This window comes from Mercenaria mercenaria, chromosome 12 (genome assembly GCF_021730395.1).
Source record: "Mercenaria mercenaria strain notata chromosome 12, MADL_Memer_1, whole genome shotgun sequence".
Classification (NCBI taxonomy): Eukaryota; Metazoa; Mollusca; class Bivalvia; order Venerida; family Veneridae; genus Mercenaria; species Mercenaria mercenaria.
The window spans coordinates 41,521,776-41,541,092 of NC_069372.1; the positions used below are offsets into that span (position 1 = coordinate 41,521,776).

The 19,317-nt window shown below is 35.9% G+C and overlaps 1 protein-coding gene across 2 annotated transcripts in view; it reads right to left on the bottom strand.

Annotated features, from left to right (window-relative positions):
- LOC123533294 (uncharacterized) overlaps nucleotides 1-19,317 on the bottom strand; it is a 42,439-nt gene that overhangs the window by 14,735 nt on the left and 8,387 nt on the right. For both annotated transcript variants that reach the window (XM_053519829.1, XM_053519828.1), the window contains exons 9-22: nucleotides 15,477-15,655; nucleotides 14,888-15,031; nucleotides 13,765-13,926; nucleotides 13,065-13,180; nucleotides 12,343-12,469; nucleotides 11,399-11,548; nucleotides 10,664-10,796; nucleotides 10,100-10,309; nucleotides 9,242-9,383; nucleotides 7,321-7,510; nucleotides 6,003-6,242; nucleotides 2,024-2,179; nucleotides 993-1,164; nucleotides 171-335 (exon numbers count right to left, since the gene is read on the bottom strand). In XM_053519829.1, coding sequence (XP_053375804.1) covers nucleotides 171-335; nucleotides 993-1,164; nucleotides 2,024-2,179; nucleotides 6,003-6,242; nucleotides 7,321-7,510; nucleotides 9,242-9,383; nucleotides 10,100-10,309; nucleotides 10,664-10,796; nucleotides 11,399-11,548; nucleotides 12,343-12,469; nucleotides 13,065-13,180; nucleotides 13,765-13,926; nucleotides 14,888-15,031; nucleotides 15,477-15,655 — 2,286 coding nt within the window. The remainder of the gene's footprint in view (nucleotides 1-170; nucleotides 336-992; nucleotides 1,165-2,023; nucleotides 2,180-6,002; nucleotides 6,243-7,320; nucleotides 7,511-9,241; nucleotides 9,384-10,099; nucleotides 10,310-10,663; nucleotides 10,797-11,398; nucleotides 11,549-12,342; nucleotides 12,470-13,064; nucleotides 13,181-13,764; nucleotides 13,927-14,887; nucleotides 15,032-15,476; nucleotides 15,656-19,317) is intronic.

Genomic DNA, 19,317 nt, shown 5'->3' on the forward strand with positions numbered 1-19,317 from the left:
TCTTCTGAAAATTTACTGTCTGAATAGCAAACACTGCAGACCAAGATCAGCCAACACTGGTCACAAAGGCAGAATCACTTGCCGCCAGCAGGCTAAAAGTTAAAGACACATATGGAAAAGAATAAGCGTTACACTGACACAGAAGTCCTCCATATTTTAGTTCTGTTTACCTGGCATTCCATACACCTGGTTGATCTGAACTTTGAGGCCCATCTTGAGTTTATAACGAACACATCGTAGAAGAGACAGATCACCGGCAGGTCGACCTGGTGTCAAGTGCTGTCTAATATCTAGTCTATTTTTCAACCAGTCAACAAGTTCTGTGTCAGATTTACCTGTGACAATAAACAATACTGTGAAGTCATAAATATTCATTAGGGAAAAACCTCCATGAATTCTGTGGTTGCATCAATCCAGAAAATTCAATCAAAATAACATACCGGTAAAATAACAGTCCCACTCAATGTTTTTTCAAAGTTTGAGACTTGCAGATGATTAAAGAGTTTCACAAATCTCCTGATTTTATGACCATATATGGATATTTTTCACATGTCAACACATTTGTTCATAAATCTAATCTTTAAAACATTGCCAGTTTTATTAATTAAACAATAGTTGCCATTTACTCATAATCTGATTCACACTCTAGTATGCCTGATCTGGGCTTAAATTTTAGTTTTAAGGATAAATGGCATTATGCCATCCCTTCTAGTTCTTCAAATGTGCAGAACTACTGCAACAGAGTGAGGCTACAGTGGTTTTGCATTTGGGCGTAACATTTTATTTTTTATCCAGTAAGCCCAAGTTAACTTTGACATACCCTTTCCTGATATATGCTCAAGAACTGCAATGTCTTAGAAACTGTTTACATTTAGCAATGCTATTTTATATCCTAAGTTATATATACATCAGAAAAGAACATGGTTTCATACATGGCACAGATCAACAAATTATTGGCAATGCAATTTTTTTAAACAGTATTTCAAACTGACCATGAGGTGGTAGTCCATCAGTCTCCATGATTCTCTGTATCATTTCTCTCACTGATGACGGGTATGCCATGTGCTCGCCGTAACTGCGAAATATCCGGTATTCTGAGGTGGTGGGTTCGCACGCCGAAGATTCAAAGTAACCAGACGAATACTGGGGGTATGGTGCTTGTTCCTGTAGAGACAACAAAAAATATAAATCCGTACACAAACCTAAAAGGTTTCACAATCCATTCACATAAAAAAACAAGACCTGTCACTAATGGTGACAAATGCCCCCACAGTGCCTTGACCTTTGACCTGGTGACCCCAAAGTCAGTAGGGGTCGTGTACTCAATAAATACTATCAGCAAGTGAAGTTTGAAGGTCGTGGGTGCAGTGGTTTGTGAGTAAAGTGCCTTCATGCAAAAAGTTAACGTTGTGACGAACTAACGAACGGACAGACAGCTGAAAACTAATATGCCTCCCTTCGGGGGCATAAAAACATTATCAAAACTGGCAGTTTTCTCATGTAATTACACATCACTGTGACCATTACATCAAATGCCAAGACAATTAATTTAACTAAATGCAAAGAAACTGTCCTCATTGAAACAAGATCTCATTTGGATCACCGTAATGTTCTTATGAGAATCTTAGATCTGCTTTATTTTACAAATCTTGCATAAAACATGATATAGTGTAACAAACTCATGAATCTCTAATCTAAGAATCCATCTTTTATAATCTGCATACAATTCTGAATCCACCTGAATATTTGACCAACCAGTCAACACTTAGTATTTAGTATTTTTGAATATTCAAAACTATGAAGGAAGTTTTCTTCCAATAGGAAAAATTATTTAAATTCTTTGAAACTAGCTCGACTACCCACCAACGAACGGATGGACCAACATGTGCATAACAATATACACCCTCTCCTTCAAATGGGGACATAATAAATTTGCATTGAAAGCAGGACTAGATATTTTACATGCCATTTCTCTTACAGGGCTTGTAAAAGTAACATTGAATGCAATGCGCTTGTTACCTACCTCTGTATGAGGTCTGATCCGCACCAGCATTGATGACCCAGGCATAGCTGGTATAGTGTCCAAATCTGTGGGTTTTATCCCCGATATCCCCGTAGGCTGGGCTAGCACCGGCATTCCATTGTGTAAGCGATACTGGAAACCTCCAACACGTAACTTCTGAAAGACACAAAATATTCATCTACATTTCTTTTCATTATTCAATTATTATGGGATTTTACAAGAATTACCCCTCACTGCACAAACTGCTGTAAAATCATTTATATTTGTGGTTGTTGGGGGTGGGGGGGGGGGGAGGGGGGGCTCATTTCCGTGAAATTTAATCCAAAATCAAAGGCCTGAAGGGCCTGAGAGTCGGCTAATGATTGATGTACTGGTAGTATAGTCTACCAGTTTCAGTTTGGTTTTAGTTTTTTTCCCCAATTGAACAGAGATTTTGTTACAATAGATGAAATGGACATTCAATCGATGCCTAGTAAAACTTTGATTGACATTATACAAGTATTTAAACCCAATATATTTCTCTTAAATTGAAGAGTGGTTCACAAAAATAAAAATGTTGAAAGTACAAACTACAATTTGACAGGTGACACTAAGATACTGCCCATTACTATAAATATTTTTCCAGTAAACATTTGCCTCCGGCATTACCAAAACAGGCAATTATCGGCTGGTATATATTCGCACATGATAAAATTTGAATATGAAAATTTATATATTGAAATTTTATAGCGCGGATTGCCACATACAATTTGTAACGGATGGACGAAAAAACTGTTCAGATATTTTACAGATAAGGGGCCTGGCAATAACCGTGTCACACGCTAGGTATTGTTCAATCATATTATAAAGGATGTGAATTTAAAGTATACTTACTTTTGCGTTTAAAGATAAATGTTGCTGAGTGTCAATATATAGTGTCATGAATGTTTACACTGACAGGAAAATTGCGCATTCGAAACTAAGAGAAGTTACTCGGACTAGCTACCAATTTCGGAAAAGATAACCAATATTAATAAATGCAGTTCTTTTTTAGTTAAAACCATCATTTATTCTATTTCAGACCTGTTAACCCCTTCAAAACCATGTCAGTAGTCCCCAAGTCTATGTACTTTCAATTATCCGTTTTGATTCATGTAGACAGACAGGCCCAGACTGGGCTGAAAAAATGTTTGAGCCATTTTTACGTGGTCGGTAGCAGGGTGGGTGTGGGGAGGGGTGTTCCTTCCCGCTTTGAACTGCAGTCAGATTTTGAAATGGGCATTGTGGCAGGTGGTAAAAGGGCAAATGTATCAAACTGTAAAGTGGCAATAAGGGGGGAGGGTGTGGGAGGATACCCCCTCCTGCAAGTAGGGTTTGGGGTATCACCACAAGGAAATTTTGAAAATGTAGACCCTTGATACAGCCTTTGGTGCGATTTCCAACTGAAATTTTATGTTTCAATTTCTAAATATTACCTAGATTCTTTTTAGTATTACAATATTCAAAGTATGAATGACTGTCACTTCATATGTTTACTTTCAGGTCATGCCTCAGCACTAGAATATAAGTCTGATATTGATTCTATGTATGTATTATAAAAATAAATTCTAGAATCATTTCTGTTACAATAATGTCTATCATGTCTGTTACTTTAATGTTTAAATTTCATAACACAGCTCGATATTTACCCAAAATATTATATCCGGATATGATTAGACTTTCTTTTATACTGCCAAAATCTCCAGTTTCAACAATATGTTTTACAAATTGTGATGATATGAAGACAGTTTAGCAGCAATTGGCAGTATCTGACATTGAAGTTTACGGTGAAATTATCTAAATCATTTCATAAAAAAAATTGTTTCGTTTCGTCAAAGCACTCTAACATAGACGATCTACTTTCGATTTCAAAAACTACAAGAAAATACAATTTAATGTTTCGCCGATTTGTTTATTTCTCGAAAAATAAAATCATTTCTAAAATCAGTAGTAATTAAACAAATCAGTAAGAGCTCTTTCTCGGGATAATTTATCCGCTTACTGACTGCAAAAATCAAGACATGTGTCATCATGAAAAGCAGAATGGGTGACGGTTTCATTTTTTTGCGAACCTGAATCTTAAGCAAATTATCCAAACCAGTCAAAATTCCAGAAAGGTTACAATCTAGATTCTTTCAAGAATTACAATATCCAAAGTATGACTGTCACTTCATCTTTTTACTTTCAGATCATGCCTCAGGACTAGAATACGAGTCTGACATAGATTATATGTAGGTGTAATAAAAATAAATTCTAGAATCATTTCTGTTACAATAATATCTATCATGTATGTTACTTGAATGTTAAAATTTCATAACACAGCTTGATATTTACCCAAAATATTATATCCGGATACGATTACACTTTTCTCCAGTTTCAACAATATATTTTACAAATTGTGATGATACGAAGACATTTATCAGCAATTGGCAGTATCTGACATTGAAGTTTATGGTTAAATTACCTCTTATTTAAATCTTTTCATAAAAAAGTTATTTCGTTTCGTGAAAGCAGCCAAACATAGACGATCTACTTTCGATTTCAAAAACTACAAGAAAATACAATTTAATGTTTCGCTGATTTGTTTATTTCTCGAAAAATAAGAATTAAAATCATTTTTAATATCTGTAGTAACTAAACAAACCAGTAAGAGCTTCTTCTTCCGATAATTTATCCGTTTAACGACTGCAAAATTCAACCCATGAAAAGTTTATAGAAATCATACGATGCGTGTATACGTTCAATGTGGGAGAATTAAGGCTGATCGGGATTTGCTACGTTACCTAACGCATCCAGACGATTCAGATTTTGTTTTTAAAAAAGCATTGTGTGCATTTCTGTAATTTTATATACGTTTTTATACGCTTAGAAATTATCAGACATGCGTATTTGCATTATTCTATACGTAATTTACGCTAATACGCATCTTATCTGGAGCCCTGTGGAACTATTTTTTGTCTTTCGCTGGATGTTACGCAAGCTTTGTAAGCCTGCGCAATTCATAAAATGCACATTTATGCTTAATGAGTTACATTCGAGTATTGCACAATTACAAGTCATAAATATGACAGATTACATCGTATATTGGTCATAGCAAAGGGAATTGACACAACTTAACTTCATTCATGCAGTGAACTGTTTGAAGTTTGAGAAATCTAATGTAACTACATCCCTTCACTCTGTTATTTGGTCCATTTAGAGAATCGCTGAACAGCAAGGACTCGTCAAAACGCTTTCAGCGTTTAGCCAACTCAAAAACTACATTTGTAGTAAATTTCCCATTCATTTTTATGTTCAGAAATTGTAATCCACCAGTTCATATCCCCATGAAATAGTAGTTTTCACTCAATAATTTTTACCTCAGTAATGAAAAACATTAATTCTGCCTAATTACTTGCAATAGGCAAATTAATTAACAAACTGGAAGTATGCACTCCAGTGCTAACGAATGGGAACTTTTTGTGTTTCCATCACAACAAAAAATATATGAGAACTTTTTAATACAGTATAAACATTGTTCTTTGTTTCTTGTTCTGTTTGGTCAAGTGTCTCACCAACACAATTTAGGTTAGATGGTGACTTCTCAAGGGAAGACCCCAGGTGTCCCTCACAGCATTATTTCAGGCATGGGCGGGCACTTTGAGTAGAACCATCAACCTCCAGTAAGGCTGCTGGATGGCTTCCTCACATTAAGAATGTTGCATCCTAAGCAAGATTTAGAACCAAAAGCAGAGCAAGGCACGAGATTTGAAGTTAGCAACTTTAACTACTCAGCCATGGAAGCCCCCTAAGCCCTGTTCACCACTTCACAAAAGAGTAATACAAGTCTCTTGAAAGATAGTTATTTTTTCCCACAGATGAATATTTTAGTATATTAACCTCTCCAGAGCAACAAACTCTGTATAACACATTTTAGTGTTGTCAGCAGTGTTTGTTGTATTGAGATGACATTGTAACAAACCTTTTTATTATCAAAGAATGGAACGAGACAGCTGCCTATCACTCCAATTGTATCGCCGACAATATCTACAGAGTAAACTCGCAGGAATGCCAGCATTCCTGGGTCCGCTTCTTTCTTCTCCATATTTATTGTGAGACGATAACTGAACGTTGGACTGCGGGCCGAGCTGTTCAGGTCAGGCAGTACTAATATATCCTCAACATTACCGACAGAACCTGTGCGTAGAATTCTTCCGGTCACCTGGGGGGAAAACAAGCGTATCGTTTAATAATATTTGAATTTAAGGATGTCTGAATTTAATATCTATCTGAATTTAAGCAAGTCTGAATTATCTAAGCAATTTAAGAATGTCTGAATAATCAGTCTGAATGTAAGGATGTCTGAATTATCTGTCTGAATGTAAGGATGTCTAAACTATTTTCATAAATGCCATGAAAAAATGAAATAAAATGCTAAAAGAGAGTTCATGCTTCATTTCACCCTTTGAAGAAAATCTAAACAATGCAATAACTGCATTTAAACTGCATCATCTATGGCTTGCAGGAAAATACTTATTTCACTTTCTGAAAAGCAAACTTCTATTTACACTGATTCATAGAAAGAAATATATTCAATCTCATACTTTTATGAATCATAATTAAGAAATGGAAAGACTACAAAATACAGGTGGACATTTAAGTATAAATGTACGTTTACCTTCATATGTATTACTATTTTGGACCCATCTTAAAATTTTCACACAGTAAGCATACAATCAATTTTGTTGGACTTAATGTCATACCAACTCAATCATATAGCAACTTTCAAGCTTTTGATTATGAAGGAAGACCCCATGGGCCCATCCAGACAATATTTCAAAAACAAACAAGCACCTGGGTAGAACCATCAACCTTTCATAAGCCAGCTGGATTGGTTTTTCTCTTTGAAAGAATTCTACATCCAAAGCAAAGTTTCAAACCACCAGCAGTGAGGGGCAAGTGATTAAAGCCAGTGACATACTGTGAAAGCATTAATATTCGTGGGGGACTAATTTTCATGGAATGGATTTTGTGGTTGAGTCAATCCACGAAATATCATCCCAACGAAGAAGTAAACTTCCCATTCATTTAATGTTCAAAAGTTAAAATCCACGAATTCATATCCCCACGAAATTGCCGTTTTGACCAAAACCACGAAATTTCGTGCCCATGAAATTAAATGATTTTACTGTAACATTCTTTCATGATAACAAATTGTATAAATGATACCAAAACAGAACTGTAGAATTCTTTTTGACATCAGCTTTGACCTACCCAGGTTTAACATCATGTTTACACACCTTAACAATAGTAGCATTGTCTGGAATGAACCGTACACTGTCTATATATAGATCAAAGGGTTCTTCTAGGCCTGTTGGTTTGGGATCCCCTCTAGTTTTTTCCTTGACGTGAGGCACCCAAGGTGCTTCATTTAATGTCCTCGAAGGTGGGGCTGGTGTCGGTGTCGGTGTCTTTCTTGGTGTAGGTTGTCTAAAAGTAACAAGAGGACCATGATGGTCCTGAATCGCTCACCTATCCCCACATGACCCAGTGTTGAACTGAGTATGACGTCGTTATTTCTATTATTTGACATAATGACCTAGTTTTTGAGCACAAGTGACCTAGATATCATCAAGATAAAAAATTCTGACCAATTTTCATGAAGATCCATTGAAAAATATGGCCTCTAGAGAGGTTACAAGGTTTTTCTATTATTTGACCTAATGACCTAGTTTTGGAGGCACGTGACCCACTTTTAAATTTGACCTAGATATCATCAAGGTGAACATTCTCACCAATTTTCATGAAGATCTCGTGAAAAATATGGCCTCTAGAGAGGTCACAAGGTTTTTCTATTTTTAGACCTACTGACCTAGTTTTTGACCGCACATGACCCAGTTATGAACCTGATCTAGATATCATCAAGCTGAACATTCTCACCAGTTTTCATGAAGATCCATTGAGAAATATGGCCTCTAGAGAGGTCACAAGGTTTTTCTATTTTCAGACCTACTGACCTAGTTTTTGACCCCACGTGACCCAGTTTCGAACCTGACCTAGATATCATCAAGGTGAACATTCTGACCAATATTCATGAAGATCTCATGAAAAATATGGCCTCTAGAGAGGTCACAAGGTTTTTCTATTTTTAGATCTACTGACCTATTTCTTAACCCAATGTGACCCAGTTTCGAACTTGATCTAGATATCATCAAGGAAAACATTCTGACCAATTTTCCTGAAGATCCATTGAAAAATATGGCCTCTAGAGAGGTCACAAGGTTTTTCTATTTTTAGACCTACTGACCTAGTTTTTGACCGCACATGACCCAGTTTCGAACTTGACCTAGATATCATCAAGCTGAACATTCTGACCAATTTTCATGAAGATCCATTGAGAAATATGGCCTCTAGAGAGGTCACAAGGATTTTCTATTTTTAGACCTACTGACCTAGTTTTTGACCCCACGTGACCCAGTTTCGAACTTGACCTAGATATCATCAAGGTGAACATTCTGATCAATTTTCATGAAGATCTTGTGAAATATATGGCCTCTAGAGAGGTCACAAGGTTTTTCTATTTTTAGACCTACTGACCTAGTTTTTGATGGCACGTGACCCAGTTTCGAACTTGACCTAGATATCATCAAGGTGAACATTCTGACCAACTTTCATAAAGATCCCATGAAAAATGTGACCTCTAGAGTGGTCACAAGCAAAAGTTCACGGACGCACGCACGCAGGCACGGACGGACGATGGACGACGGACGCCGCGCGATCACAAAAGCTCACCTTGTCACTTTGTGACAGGTGAGCTAAAAATAATGGTTTCTCGAATTTTTGATGACTTATTTTGAACACGTCAAGGATTTGTTTAAAATATTTTGGAGAGAACATGAACATCTGCAGTTATTTGAATTCCTAAATCATTTGAATAACTTTAGAAACTTACAAAATTTTAATCATTCTAACCGGTTTGCCCAACTAGAAATTTTCATCCAGAAAAGTAAATTTAATGAACAGCCCTTATTTGAAGAATTATTGGAATACTAAAATGCTTGTATTACAAAATCAATGGAATGGGATAAAGATTTTTCCCTTTGAAAGTCTCATTAAAATAAAAGTAACTCTTTTGTTTATACAAATATATATTATATGTTTCCAGCTAAATACTATATAGACAAAACCCACATTAAGCAATTTCACATATTCAATACAGACCTGGGAGATGGGACGGGAGTAGGTTTCCTTGTGTCTGTAGGCGGCATCTGAGGTGGTAGAGAGGCTTTAAATTTACCCTGGGGTTCATTTTTGGGATCAAAGATCAGCGCTGTCAACTTGGAATTGTATCCAAGAATTGCTCCTGTTAAAAACAATTAAGATAGAAGCATTTTAGTTTCGAAATTGAAAAACTTTGTAAATTTTTAACCTACAACCTGAGGTTTTAAAACTAAATTAGATAACCTGAAATGAAAACTTCAAGTGAATACCATATAAAAATAAATTTCATTAAGGAAAGCATTAAGCAATCAGACATTTCATGTTGTTTTTTTTTCATATGAATGGCTCAAATGGGCTTGACAAGACTCTGCTAATACAATACTAGGACTCCAATAAAGAAAGTAAAATTCAAAATTTGCCCTGAAAAATGTCGTGAACTACATCAAAATCTCAATTGCTCAATGTCAGAGGAGATGGGAATAATGCTCAAATTATCTATTGTTTTTAGTGATCAATTCTGACAGAATATATCGAAAATGGCTAGGGACCATAGGACAACTGCTGTTGTCCAGAAAGCCATGGAAGGTTTCCAACTGGTCCTGGCCAACCAACACACCTGCTAGTCTCTTAGAGATGTTTTTATCAATTTTTATCCTACTGAATACAAAGGAACTTCTATTTGGAAGAAGTCAGACCTCCCTGTTGCGCATGTGTAATGTATTTTTATCCATTTGCAAATATTTCTCAAAATGATGATGATGATGATGATGATGACTTATTTTGTCAGCTCTGGTACCAGAGGCATCATGCTTGAGCGAGCATTGTTTCACTGTATATAATACATTAATCATTTCTAACCTTCTTGTGGCTGGCCATACTCTTGTGGGGTCACGGGCTGGGTTGAGATTAGAGAGTCTGGGATCTCTCCTGGATGGAGGTCGTAGGTCCGCTCTCCTTCCTGAAGGTCCCATTTTATGTCAAGGGAGGTAACTGATGTTGCACCATGAAGATGCTGGCGTTGGAACAATGGAATTCTAGCCCAGCCCACTGGAATCAACTTCTTATTTTCTGTAAAAAGCAAAGTTCTATTAGTTTTATATGACTAAGATCAACAAAAAATCTAAAATCTCTAAGAAAAGTCAAAACTTTCCAGAAAAAAAAAAATCACACTGAAAATCATTGTGCACAAATCACATTAGGCACTAATCAGTGATAATCATTACTGTTGACTATTATACATTAAACTTAATCATCTTGTGCCCCAGTCACTGCTTTAAGCAACGGCAGAGAAAGATTTAACCTCAACCATTTGACCAGTTCTATTTTCGAAAATCATCTACTTCATAACTATTAGACAAGAACACACTTTTTTATAGCTACAATAAAGTTACAACTTCAAACCTAGTTTAACAAAGCACATACTTGGAGAAGATGGGTCTATCAGGGTGTAGTCAACTCTCACAATAGCATAGGGATATGCTCCCATTTCCCTTTCAAGATCATACGGGGCCAAATCTAGGTCCCTGAATATAAACTTGTCTTCTGGATAAACAATCTGAAAAAATCAAGACATACTTCAATGTTATGCAACAAATATAACATCATATTTAATTCTTCTGTGCTGGGTAGATATGCTGGGACTGTCTAACAAGCCAGTACATCAAATATGAACCTAAACCTAAAAGAATCTGGTAAAAGTTTCAGTCAAGCAATAGGGTATTTATCAAATGTGTAATAAGGAACAATTTCCAATATTTATACCTTTCTCCTACATATATCTTTACCATAAAATCAGTAATGTTTATCTAGGACTAGTTTTCATGGATTATGTAAACAGGTCAATCCACTGAATTTAAAAAAAACATAATCCAAATAAAAAAAACTATATTTTCTGTTTATTTTTGGTGTTAAGAATGTCAATGTTACCTGTGACAGCTTGACTGAAGTAGTCAGTCTTTTGCTAAGAGCATGTTAGTAAATGGTATAGTCCAGAGGCATTTCATTTGTTTAACCATTGTTGACTACATACGGTAACCAGTCTAGTAGACAATCGTTAAACAATGAAATACTGCTGAACTTGTTGTTATGCTATAATATTAGACAAAACATTTAACAAAGAAAGAACTAAAAGTGTTATCAATAAAGTAAACTGACTACCTGATAAATGGTGTTTCCGTAGCTATCTTGTGTTGTAGAGATCACATTTGAAGGCATCATAGAGCTATTTGACTTAAGTCGTACCTCCCCAAAGTAAGCTACAACATTCAGCTTTAAACTGTTGGGATCTACACTAGCTAACCATGGCTCCTGAATTAATAAGAAATGTATGTCTAATATTAATGAGAGACATTGTTTACCCATATTGACAACTCTTCAAGAAAAATGTTATTCATCTTGTAAACTGGAGGATAAAGTAAGTTACCACATATTCCCTTATTAATGCCCCCTAAATGTGAGGCTCTCCCCAGCATTTTATTATTTTAATTCAACAAGTATAACAAATTCAATACAGACAGACACAAATGTAATATTCTTTTTATCAAAAATCAGCTTTTCCTGCCAAAACATTGACATTTCTTCTTTCTTCACCTATTACAGACAGTAATTTGGCTGACTCCTGTGCTTCAAACAATGTCAACATACTAGCACTATTACACAAGTGTAACATCTCAGTTATGTAATGACTTTATTTCTCTCCATGGTGTCAAACATGTGATAAGACTTTTTTCCTGCAAGGAATCTTCCTGAACATTTGAACATTTCATAAGAATTTAAATTAAAGAAACACCACACATTTACTTTACACTTTTAAAATCTTCCAGATGCAAAATTAAAGGATTGCTGTTCTCCTCTTAATGTCTGAATTTGCTTTAGTTTTGTAAACAAATACTGGTATTGTGGATCAGGTATTTTTCATATTGGCTTCATTCTTAAGTGTTAAGAATTTGTGAAATGTGCGTGTTTGTCTTCTAGGGCATGATGTAGATAAATATTAATGAATATATTAAATACGCGAGTAGCTCACTTACAAATATTAGCAAAAATGAAAGCATCACAAATATTGTCCAATCTACAGTAATTGATGTCCTCAAAATACTTACCCTTTGCATGACCTCTGATGGTATGACAAGTTCTAACTTGACATCTTTGAGTCCACACGGGTTGAGAATTCCACCTTCAGGGTCACTGAATGGGTATGATACCTGGCTCATACGTGATGACGGGGTGCTAAAATTAATACAAAATGTATCAATATGAATTCTAAGGTATCAAGAGTATAAAGAATTATTTTCACAAAGCAAGAATCTCAAGTTATTATATTCAGAAAAATGTAGCTTAGTTTACACCAACCATTTCTAAATGTCGTTTGTAAAGAAAATGAGGTAACATACTCTCTATAAACTGCACTCAGTATCTTAGTAGTCTTAACACTACATCCATATTTGTGCTTGTGGATATCATTAATAGCAAATTCTATTTTAAACCAGACTTTGAACCCACTACCAACAGATATGGACTCTAAACCTCTATACCTAAATGACTGCTTCCCACTACAGTAAAACACCGCTTGCTTGAGTGTTGACAGCTCAAGCACCAATGCTCACTCAAGCTATTCATTTGATGCTCGGACATTTTCTTCACATTTTCTATATTTGGACCACTCGAAACCTCTGAATAACATGAACATTTAGATCACTCTTTTCAAACCTTGAGCTATAGGTGTATCTATAGTGACCATACACTTGAGTACGATCTGGTGGATAAAAAGCCTAACAGAAAAATACAGAGAACTGTCTCCGAAATCTTATTATACAATACTTACTTAGGTCTTTGCCTGTTTAGGAACGGTATATCTGACGGGTCATTCCCTCTCTCCATATGGATCCAGGCCTGCTGTAAATCTATGGTATATACCTTACATGGCTCTCTAAGAAACACCTAGAATAGAAAGAGCATGCTATTATATCTTGCTAATGCACAGATAAAATGACCACATGCAAAGTGTGTCCATTATAATCTGAAGGGAAACCATAAATGTTAAACAAAATTAAGAAACTTACAACAACTTAAGTAAATGGGTAAATTACCAAATTGATACAGTATCACTGAACTTCTTGGAGTTCTTACTTTCATTTTCACAATCTGACCTCCTGGAGGATGTGGTACACTAACTTTAAGAATATTGTTTGCTGGATTTAAAGTCTTATTGACAAATGGCAATTTCAGAGCGTCTTAATGGTGGAGGCTGATCCCATGTGCAGCTGAGGATATTCTTTTCATATATGGTACTGGCATCCAGTTGAAACTACCAAACTTTCATGAGCCAGCTGGAGAGCTTCATTACATGAAAGAATACTACATCTCACATAAAATTTCAAACCCACAGCTGTAAGGAGATAGTGCTCATGAGACCACTCATTCAGCCCAACATGAGTGTGTTTGTGGATGGGGAATGGGTGGGGTGCATCCATTTATTTTTTGGAGCTGAATAAGGGATGACACATATAATGTTGCATACTCACCTCTTTCATACCAAGATAGTCCCTGGCAGCCATAAACTTGTGTCTTAACAGCTCGAGTAATGCTACAACGAAGTTTTCTATGACAGTGCTGTGCCAGTTCTGGAGGAAGCACTGGTCCCAGATATACATCACACTCGGGGCATCTAGAATACTTACAAAACCCTGAAATAATATCAAGGTAAAATATAGCAGTTCTAATAAAGCCACAAATGTTCACTGAAAGCACACCAGATGCAATATTTTCATGACTGGCACAACCACTGGTGTAAATGTAAAACAGTGTTTAGTACTGAAAGATATTTGGGTCTTATATGTAAAACATTTTATTTTACATTTTTTTTGTTGACTTTTAACTTAAACATACTCATTCTACCCATGCCACTGCCGTGCTTCATGACATTACAATATTTATGCTGATAAAATGTATAATAGTTTTACAAGATTTCAGGGTTTCTTTTGCATTTCAATTAGGTGCAGCATATTATCATTATGTTTGCCTATACAACATGTATATATCTACATGTTAATTGAAATATATTTCCGAAAGAATTTCAGATTATTTACGAATGATGTGCTGTTGTATTCAAGTGTAGTTCCATACCAGTGAAAAATAAAATTGATATCTTTCCTGCATTAAAAAGTGGAAATGTTATTTTTTTATCACTGATACATGATAGTTTTTCACTGGAAAGTGTAAAACAAACTCTAAATTATCTGAGAAATATATTTTTGCCAGTTTGACAGGAATAGGTACTGTTGTCCACAGTGCGTGGCACTTTTTCCTTTGAATGAATGTTCAGCTTTCTTCTGTGTACCAGTACATGCATTTAGGATTAGCCTGAAGTAACATTCTAACATTAGTGAAAATAGTTCAAATCTAGCTCAATGTTTATGTGTACAGCTGAACCTGCCCTACTGGAAACCTGTAATAGGCAACCACTTGTCTTTAGCAGCCAGTCAGTTAACTTCCCATATAGAATTTCTGTTCTAATTTCAACTTACCTTAACCAGCAGCTCCCTTAGCTCCGTTAGCTGCTTGCTTAAAACAGGTTTGGCAGTTTAGCCAATACAAATTTTCCCTGGTTTCATGACAAAAATTTCTGTAATATACACTATTACAGACCTCACCAATCCAGCGTCGTATGAAGACAAGTGGGTCGGCCAGTAGCTGTGCTGACATTTCCTGCTCTCGTACACCTCCTGGTGTCGTCTGCAGCAACAACTCTGCCTTTGCTTTCTCCTCATGCAACAATTGTACAAGGAACTCCTGTAAACGTATTTCAAAACTTGTCATCACTGGCTTAAAATCAATAGATCATTTAAAATTTTCAGTTTTCCCTTAATTTTAAGTATATGTAAATGTGAAGTTTGGCCTAAATATCCAAAATTAAAAAATTTTGATACACATTGCATATTGTGTAACTTTAAGTAACTATACTGAATAAATATTAAATATGTGAGTCTGTTATGCTCTGACCTTCTGACTTAATATTTACAAACAACTGAAAAGGTATAGACATACCAGATACGTATCTAATTTCAAACCGAATTCATGAAAGAACCTATTAGTAAATTCTCATCTTATTGTAAATTATCTTATTGTACAGTAGAAATCGAAAACATTACGCATCAAAATTTTGTTATCCAATGAAATTAAATTAAGGAAATTTTGAAAGATCACATATACAAAATGTAATTTTGTCTATACAGACCTTGGGGTTGACTTTCACATTGATTCTTGAGATCATTTTTAAATGATTGTAGAAGTCTGGGTCTGACTCCCTGATATCTGTCAGTGATTTCTCAGCTATAGCAAACACGCTTGGCCATGTCGGAAAACTATTGGAGTTCAATAGGTCCATGTACATAGCCAGCTCTATCACATTTTCACCTACAATTACAATTTTATGTTCAACATCTCAATCTAAAAGGTATTGAGTTGTTATGTTGTTTCATTCAAATTGATCTTTTTGAAAATATTTACAATAACAACAACAAAACAAGAGGACCATGATGGTCCTGAATCGCTCACCTATCTCCACATGACCCAGTGTTCAACTGAGTATGACATAGTTATTTCTATTATTTGACATAGTGACCTAGTTTTTGAGCACATGTGACCTAGATATCATCAAGATAAAAAATTCTGACCAATTTTCATGAAGATCCATTGAAAAATATGGCCTCTAGAGTAGTCACAAGGTTTTTCTATTATTTGACCTAATGACCTAGTTTTTGAAGGCACGTGACCCGCTTTTAAACTTGACCTAGATATCATCAAGGTGAACATTCTCACCAATTTTCGTGAAGATCTCGTGAAAAATTTGGCCTCTAGAGAGGTCACAAGGTTTTTCTATTTTTCGACCTACTGACCTAGTTTTTGACCGCACATGACCCAGTTACGAACCTGACCTAGATATCATCAAGCTGAACATTCTCACCAATTTTCATGAAGATCCATTGAGAAATATGGCCTCTAGAGAGGTCACAAGGTTTTTTCTATTTTTAGACCTACTGACCTAGTTTTTGACCCCACCTGACCCAGTTTCGAATCTGACTTAGATATCATCAAGATGAACATTCTGACCAATATTCATGAAGATCTCATGACAAGAGGGCCAAGATGGCCCTAGGTCGCTCACCTAAGAAACACTCCATAACAGTGTAAAACATGTTTGACCTAGTGATTTCATGGAAACAAATATTCTGACCAATTTTCATTAAGATTGGACCAAAAAATTGGTCTCTTGCGATAAAACAAGCATTTTCTTAGATATGACCTAGTTTTTGACCCTAGATGACCCATGTTCAAACTCGACCTAGATTTTATCAAGGCAATCATTCTGACCAAAATTCATGAAGATCAACTGAAAAATACAGCCTCTATCACATACAGAAGTTTTTTCTTTGATTTGACCAAGTGACCTAGTTTTTGACCTCAGATGACCCATATTCAAATTCGACCTAGATTTCATTAAGGCAATCAACTTGACCAAATTTCATAAATATCAACTGAAAAAAACAGTCTCTATCGCATACACAAGATTTTTCTTTAATTTGACCTAGTGACCTAGTTTTTGACCTCAGATAACCCATATTCAAAACCGACCTAGTTTTCATCAAGGCAATCACTCTGACCAAATTTCATGAAGATCAATTGAAAAATACATCCTCTATTGCATACACAATGTTTTTCTTCGATTTGACCTAGTGACCTAGTTTTTGACCCCAGATGACCCATTTTCCAAATCAGCCTAGATTTTATCAAGGTAATCATTCTGGCTAAATTTCAAGAAGATCAGTTGAAAAATACAGCCTCTATTGCATACACAAGTTTTTTCTTTGATTTGACCTAGTGACCTAGTTTTTGACCCCAGATGACCCATTTTCGAACTTGGTCTAAATTTCATCAAGGCAATCATTCTGACTAAAATTCATGAAGATCAATTGAAAAATACAGCCTCTATCGCATACACAAGGTTTTTACGTGATATGACCTAGTGACCTAGTTTTTGACCCCAGATGACCCATTTTCGAACTCGGCCTAGATTTCATCAAGGTTATCATTCTGACCAAAATTCATGAAGATCAATTGAAAAATACCGCCTCTATCGCATACACAAGGTTTTTCTTTGATTTGACCTAGTGACCTAGTTTTTGACCCGAGATGACCCATTTTCGAACTCGGCCTAGATTTCATCAAGGCAATCATTCTGACCAAAATTCATGAAGATCAATTGAAAAATACAGCCTGTATCGCATACACAATGTTTTTCTTTGATTTGACCTAGTGACCTAGTTTTTGACCCGAGATGACCCATTTTGGAACTCAGCCTAGATTTCATCAAGGTTATCATTCTGACCAATATTCATGAAGAAGAATTGAAAAATACAGCCTCTATCGCATACACAAGGTTTTTCTTTGATTTGACCTAGTGACCTAGTTTTTGACCCGAGATGACCCATTTTCGAACTCGGCCTAGATTTCATCAAGGTTATCATTCTGACCAATATTCATGAAGATTAATTGAAAAATACCACCTCTATCGCATACACAAGGTTTTTCTTTGATTTGACCTAGTGACCTAGTTTTTGATCCGAGATGACACATTTTCGAACTCGGCCTAGATTTCATCAAAGTTATCATTCTGACCAATATTCATGAAGATTAAATGAAAAATACAGCCTCTATCGCATACACAAGGTTTTTCTTTGATTTGACCTAGTGACCTAGTTTTTGACCCGAGATGACCCATTTTCGAACTCGGCCTAGATTTCATCAAGGTTATCATTCTGACCAATATTCATGAAGATTAATTGAAAAATACAGCCTCTATCGCATACACAAGCTAAATGTTGACAGACGACGGACGACAGACGACAGACGACGGACGACGGACGCCGGACATCGAGCGATCAGAAAAACTCACCTGAGCATTGCTCAGGTGAGCTAAAAAATATGGCCTCTAGAGAGGTCACAAGGTTTTTCTATTTTTAGATCTACTGACCTAGTTTTTAACCCCACGTGACCCAGTTTCGAACTTGACCTAGATATCATCAAGATGAACATTCTGACCAATTTTCATGAAGATGCTTTGAGAAATATGGCCTCTAGAGAGGTCACAAGGTTTTTCTATTTTTAGACCTAATGACCTAGTTTTTGACCCTACGTGACCCAGTTTCGAACTTGACCTAGATATCATCAAGATAAACATTCTGACCAATATTCATGAAGATCTCATGAAAAATATGGCCTCTAGAGAGGTCACAAGGTTTTTCTATTTTTAGACCTACTGACCTAGTTTTTGACCCCACGTGACCCAGTTTCGAACTTGACCTAGATATCATCAAGGTGAACATTCTGACCAATTTTCATGAAGATCTTGTGAAATATATGGCCTCTAGAGAGGTCACAAGGTTTTTCTATTTTTAGACCTACTGACCTAGTTTTTGATGGCACGTGACCCAGTTTCGAACTTGACCTAGATATCATCAAAACGAACATTCTTACCAACTTTCATAAAGATCCCATGAAAAATGTGACCATTAGAGTGGTCACAAGCAAAAGTTTACGGACGCACGGACGGACGATGGACACTGCGCGATCACAAAAGCTCACCTTGTCACTTTGTGACAGGTGAGCTAAAAACTGTTACTTGATTTCTTAATGTATCAATTCATTCTCTATAAATTAATTACTAGTTCCAAACATGAAGATAAAGGAAGAGGATTTATGTTGTGTAGTAAAATTGTATCTGAATACAGGGATCGAAATTTGGACATCTTCATTTCTGCAAAATATGTGGCCCTAATAGACTTAACAACAACAGCTGAATTATTCTAGTGACAGTTCCTTACTAGATAAAAATTTGGATGAACAACTAGATGATGCTTTTGTAGAAAAGCCCATGTCTCCCCCAATGCATAGTCATATAGGTAGGAAGTCACAGGAGCAAAAGTCAAAGCGACACTGATAGTTGGCTGCAATAGTAATCATCTACTTGGCATGTCCAATCATTCCACAAAGTTTCAACTATCAGAGCTTAGTGGTTC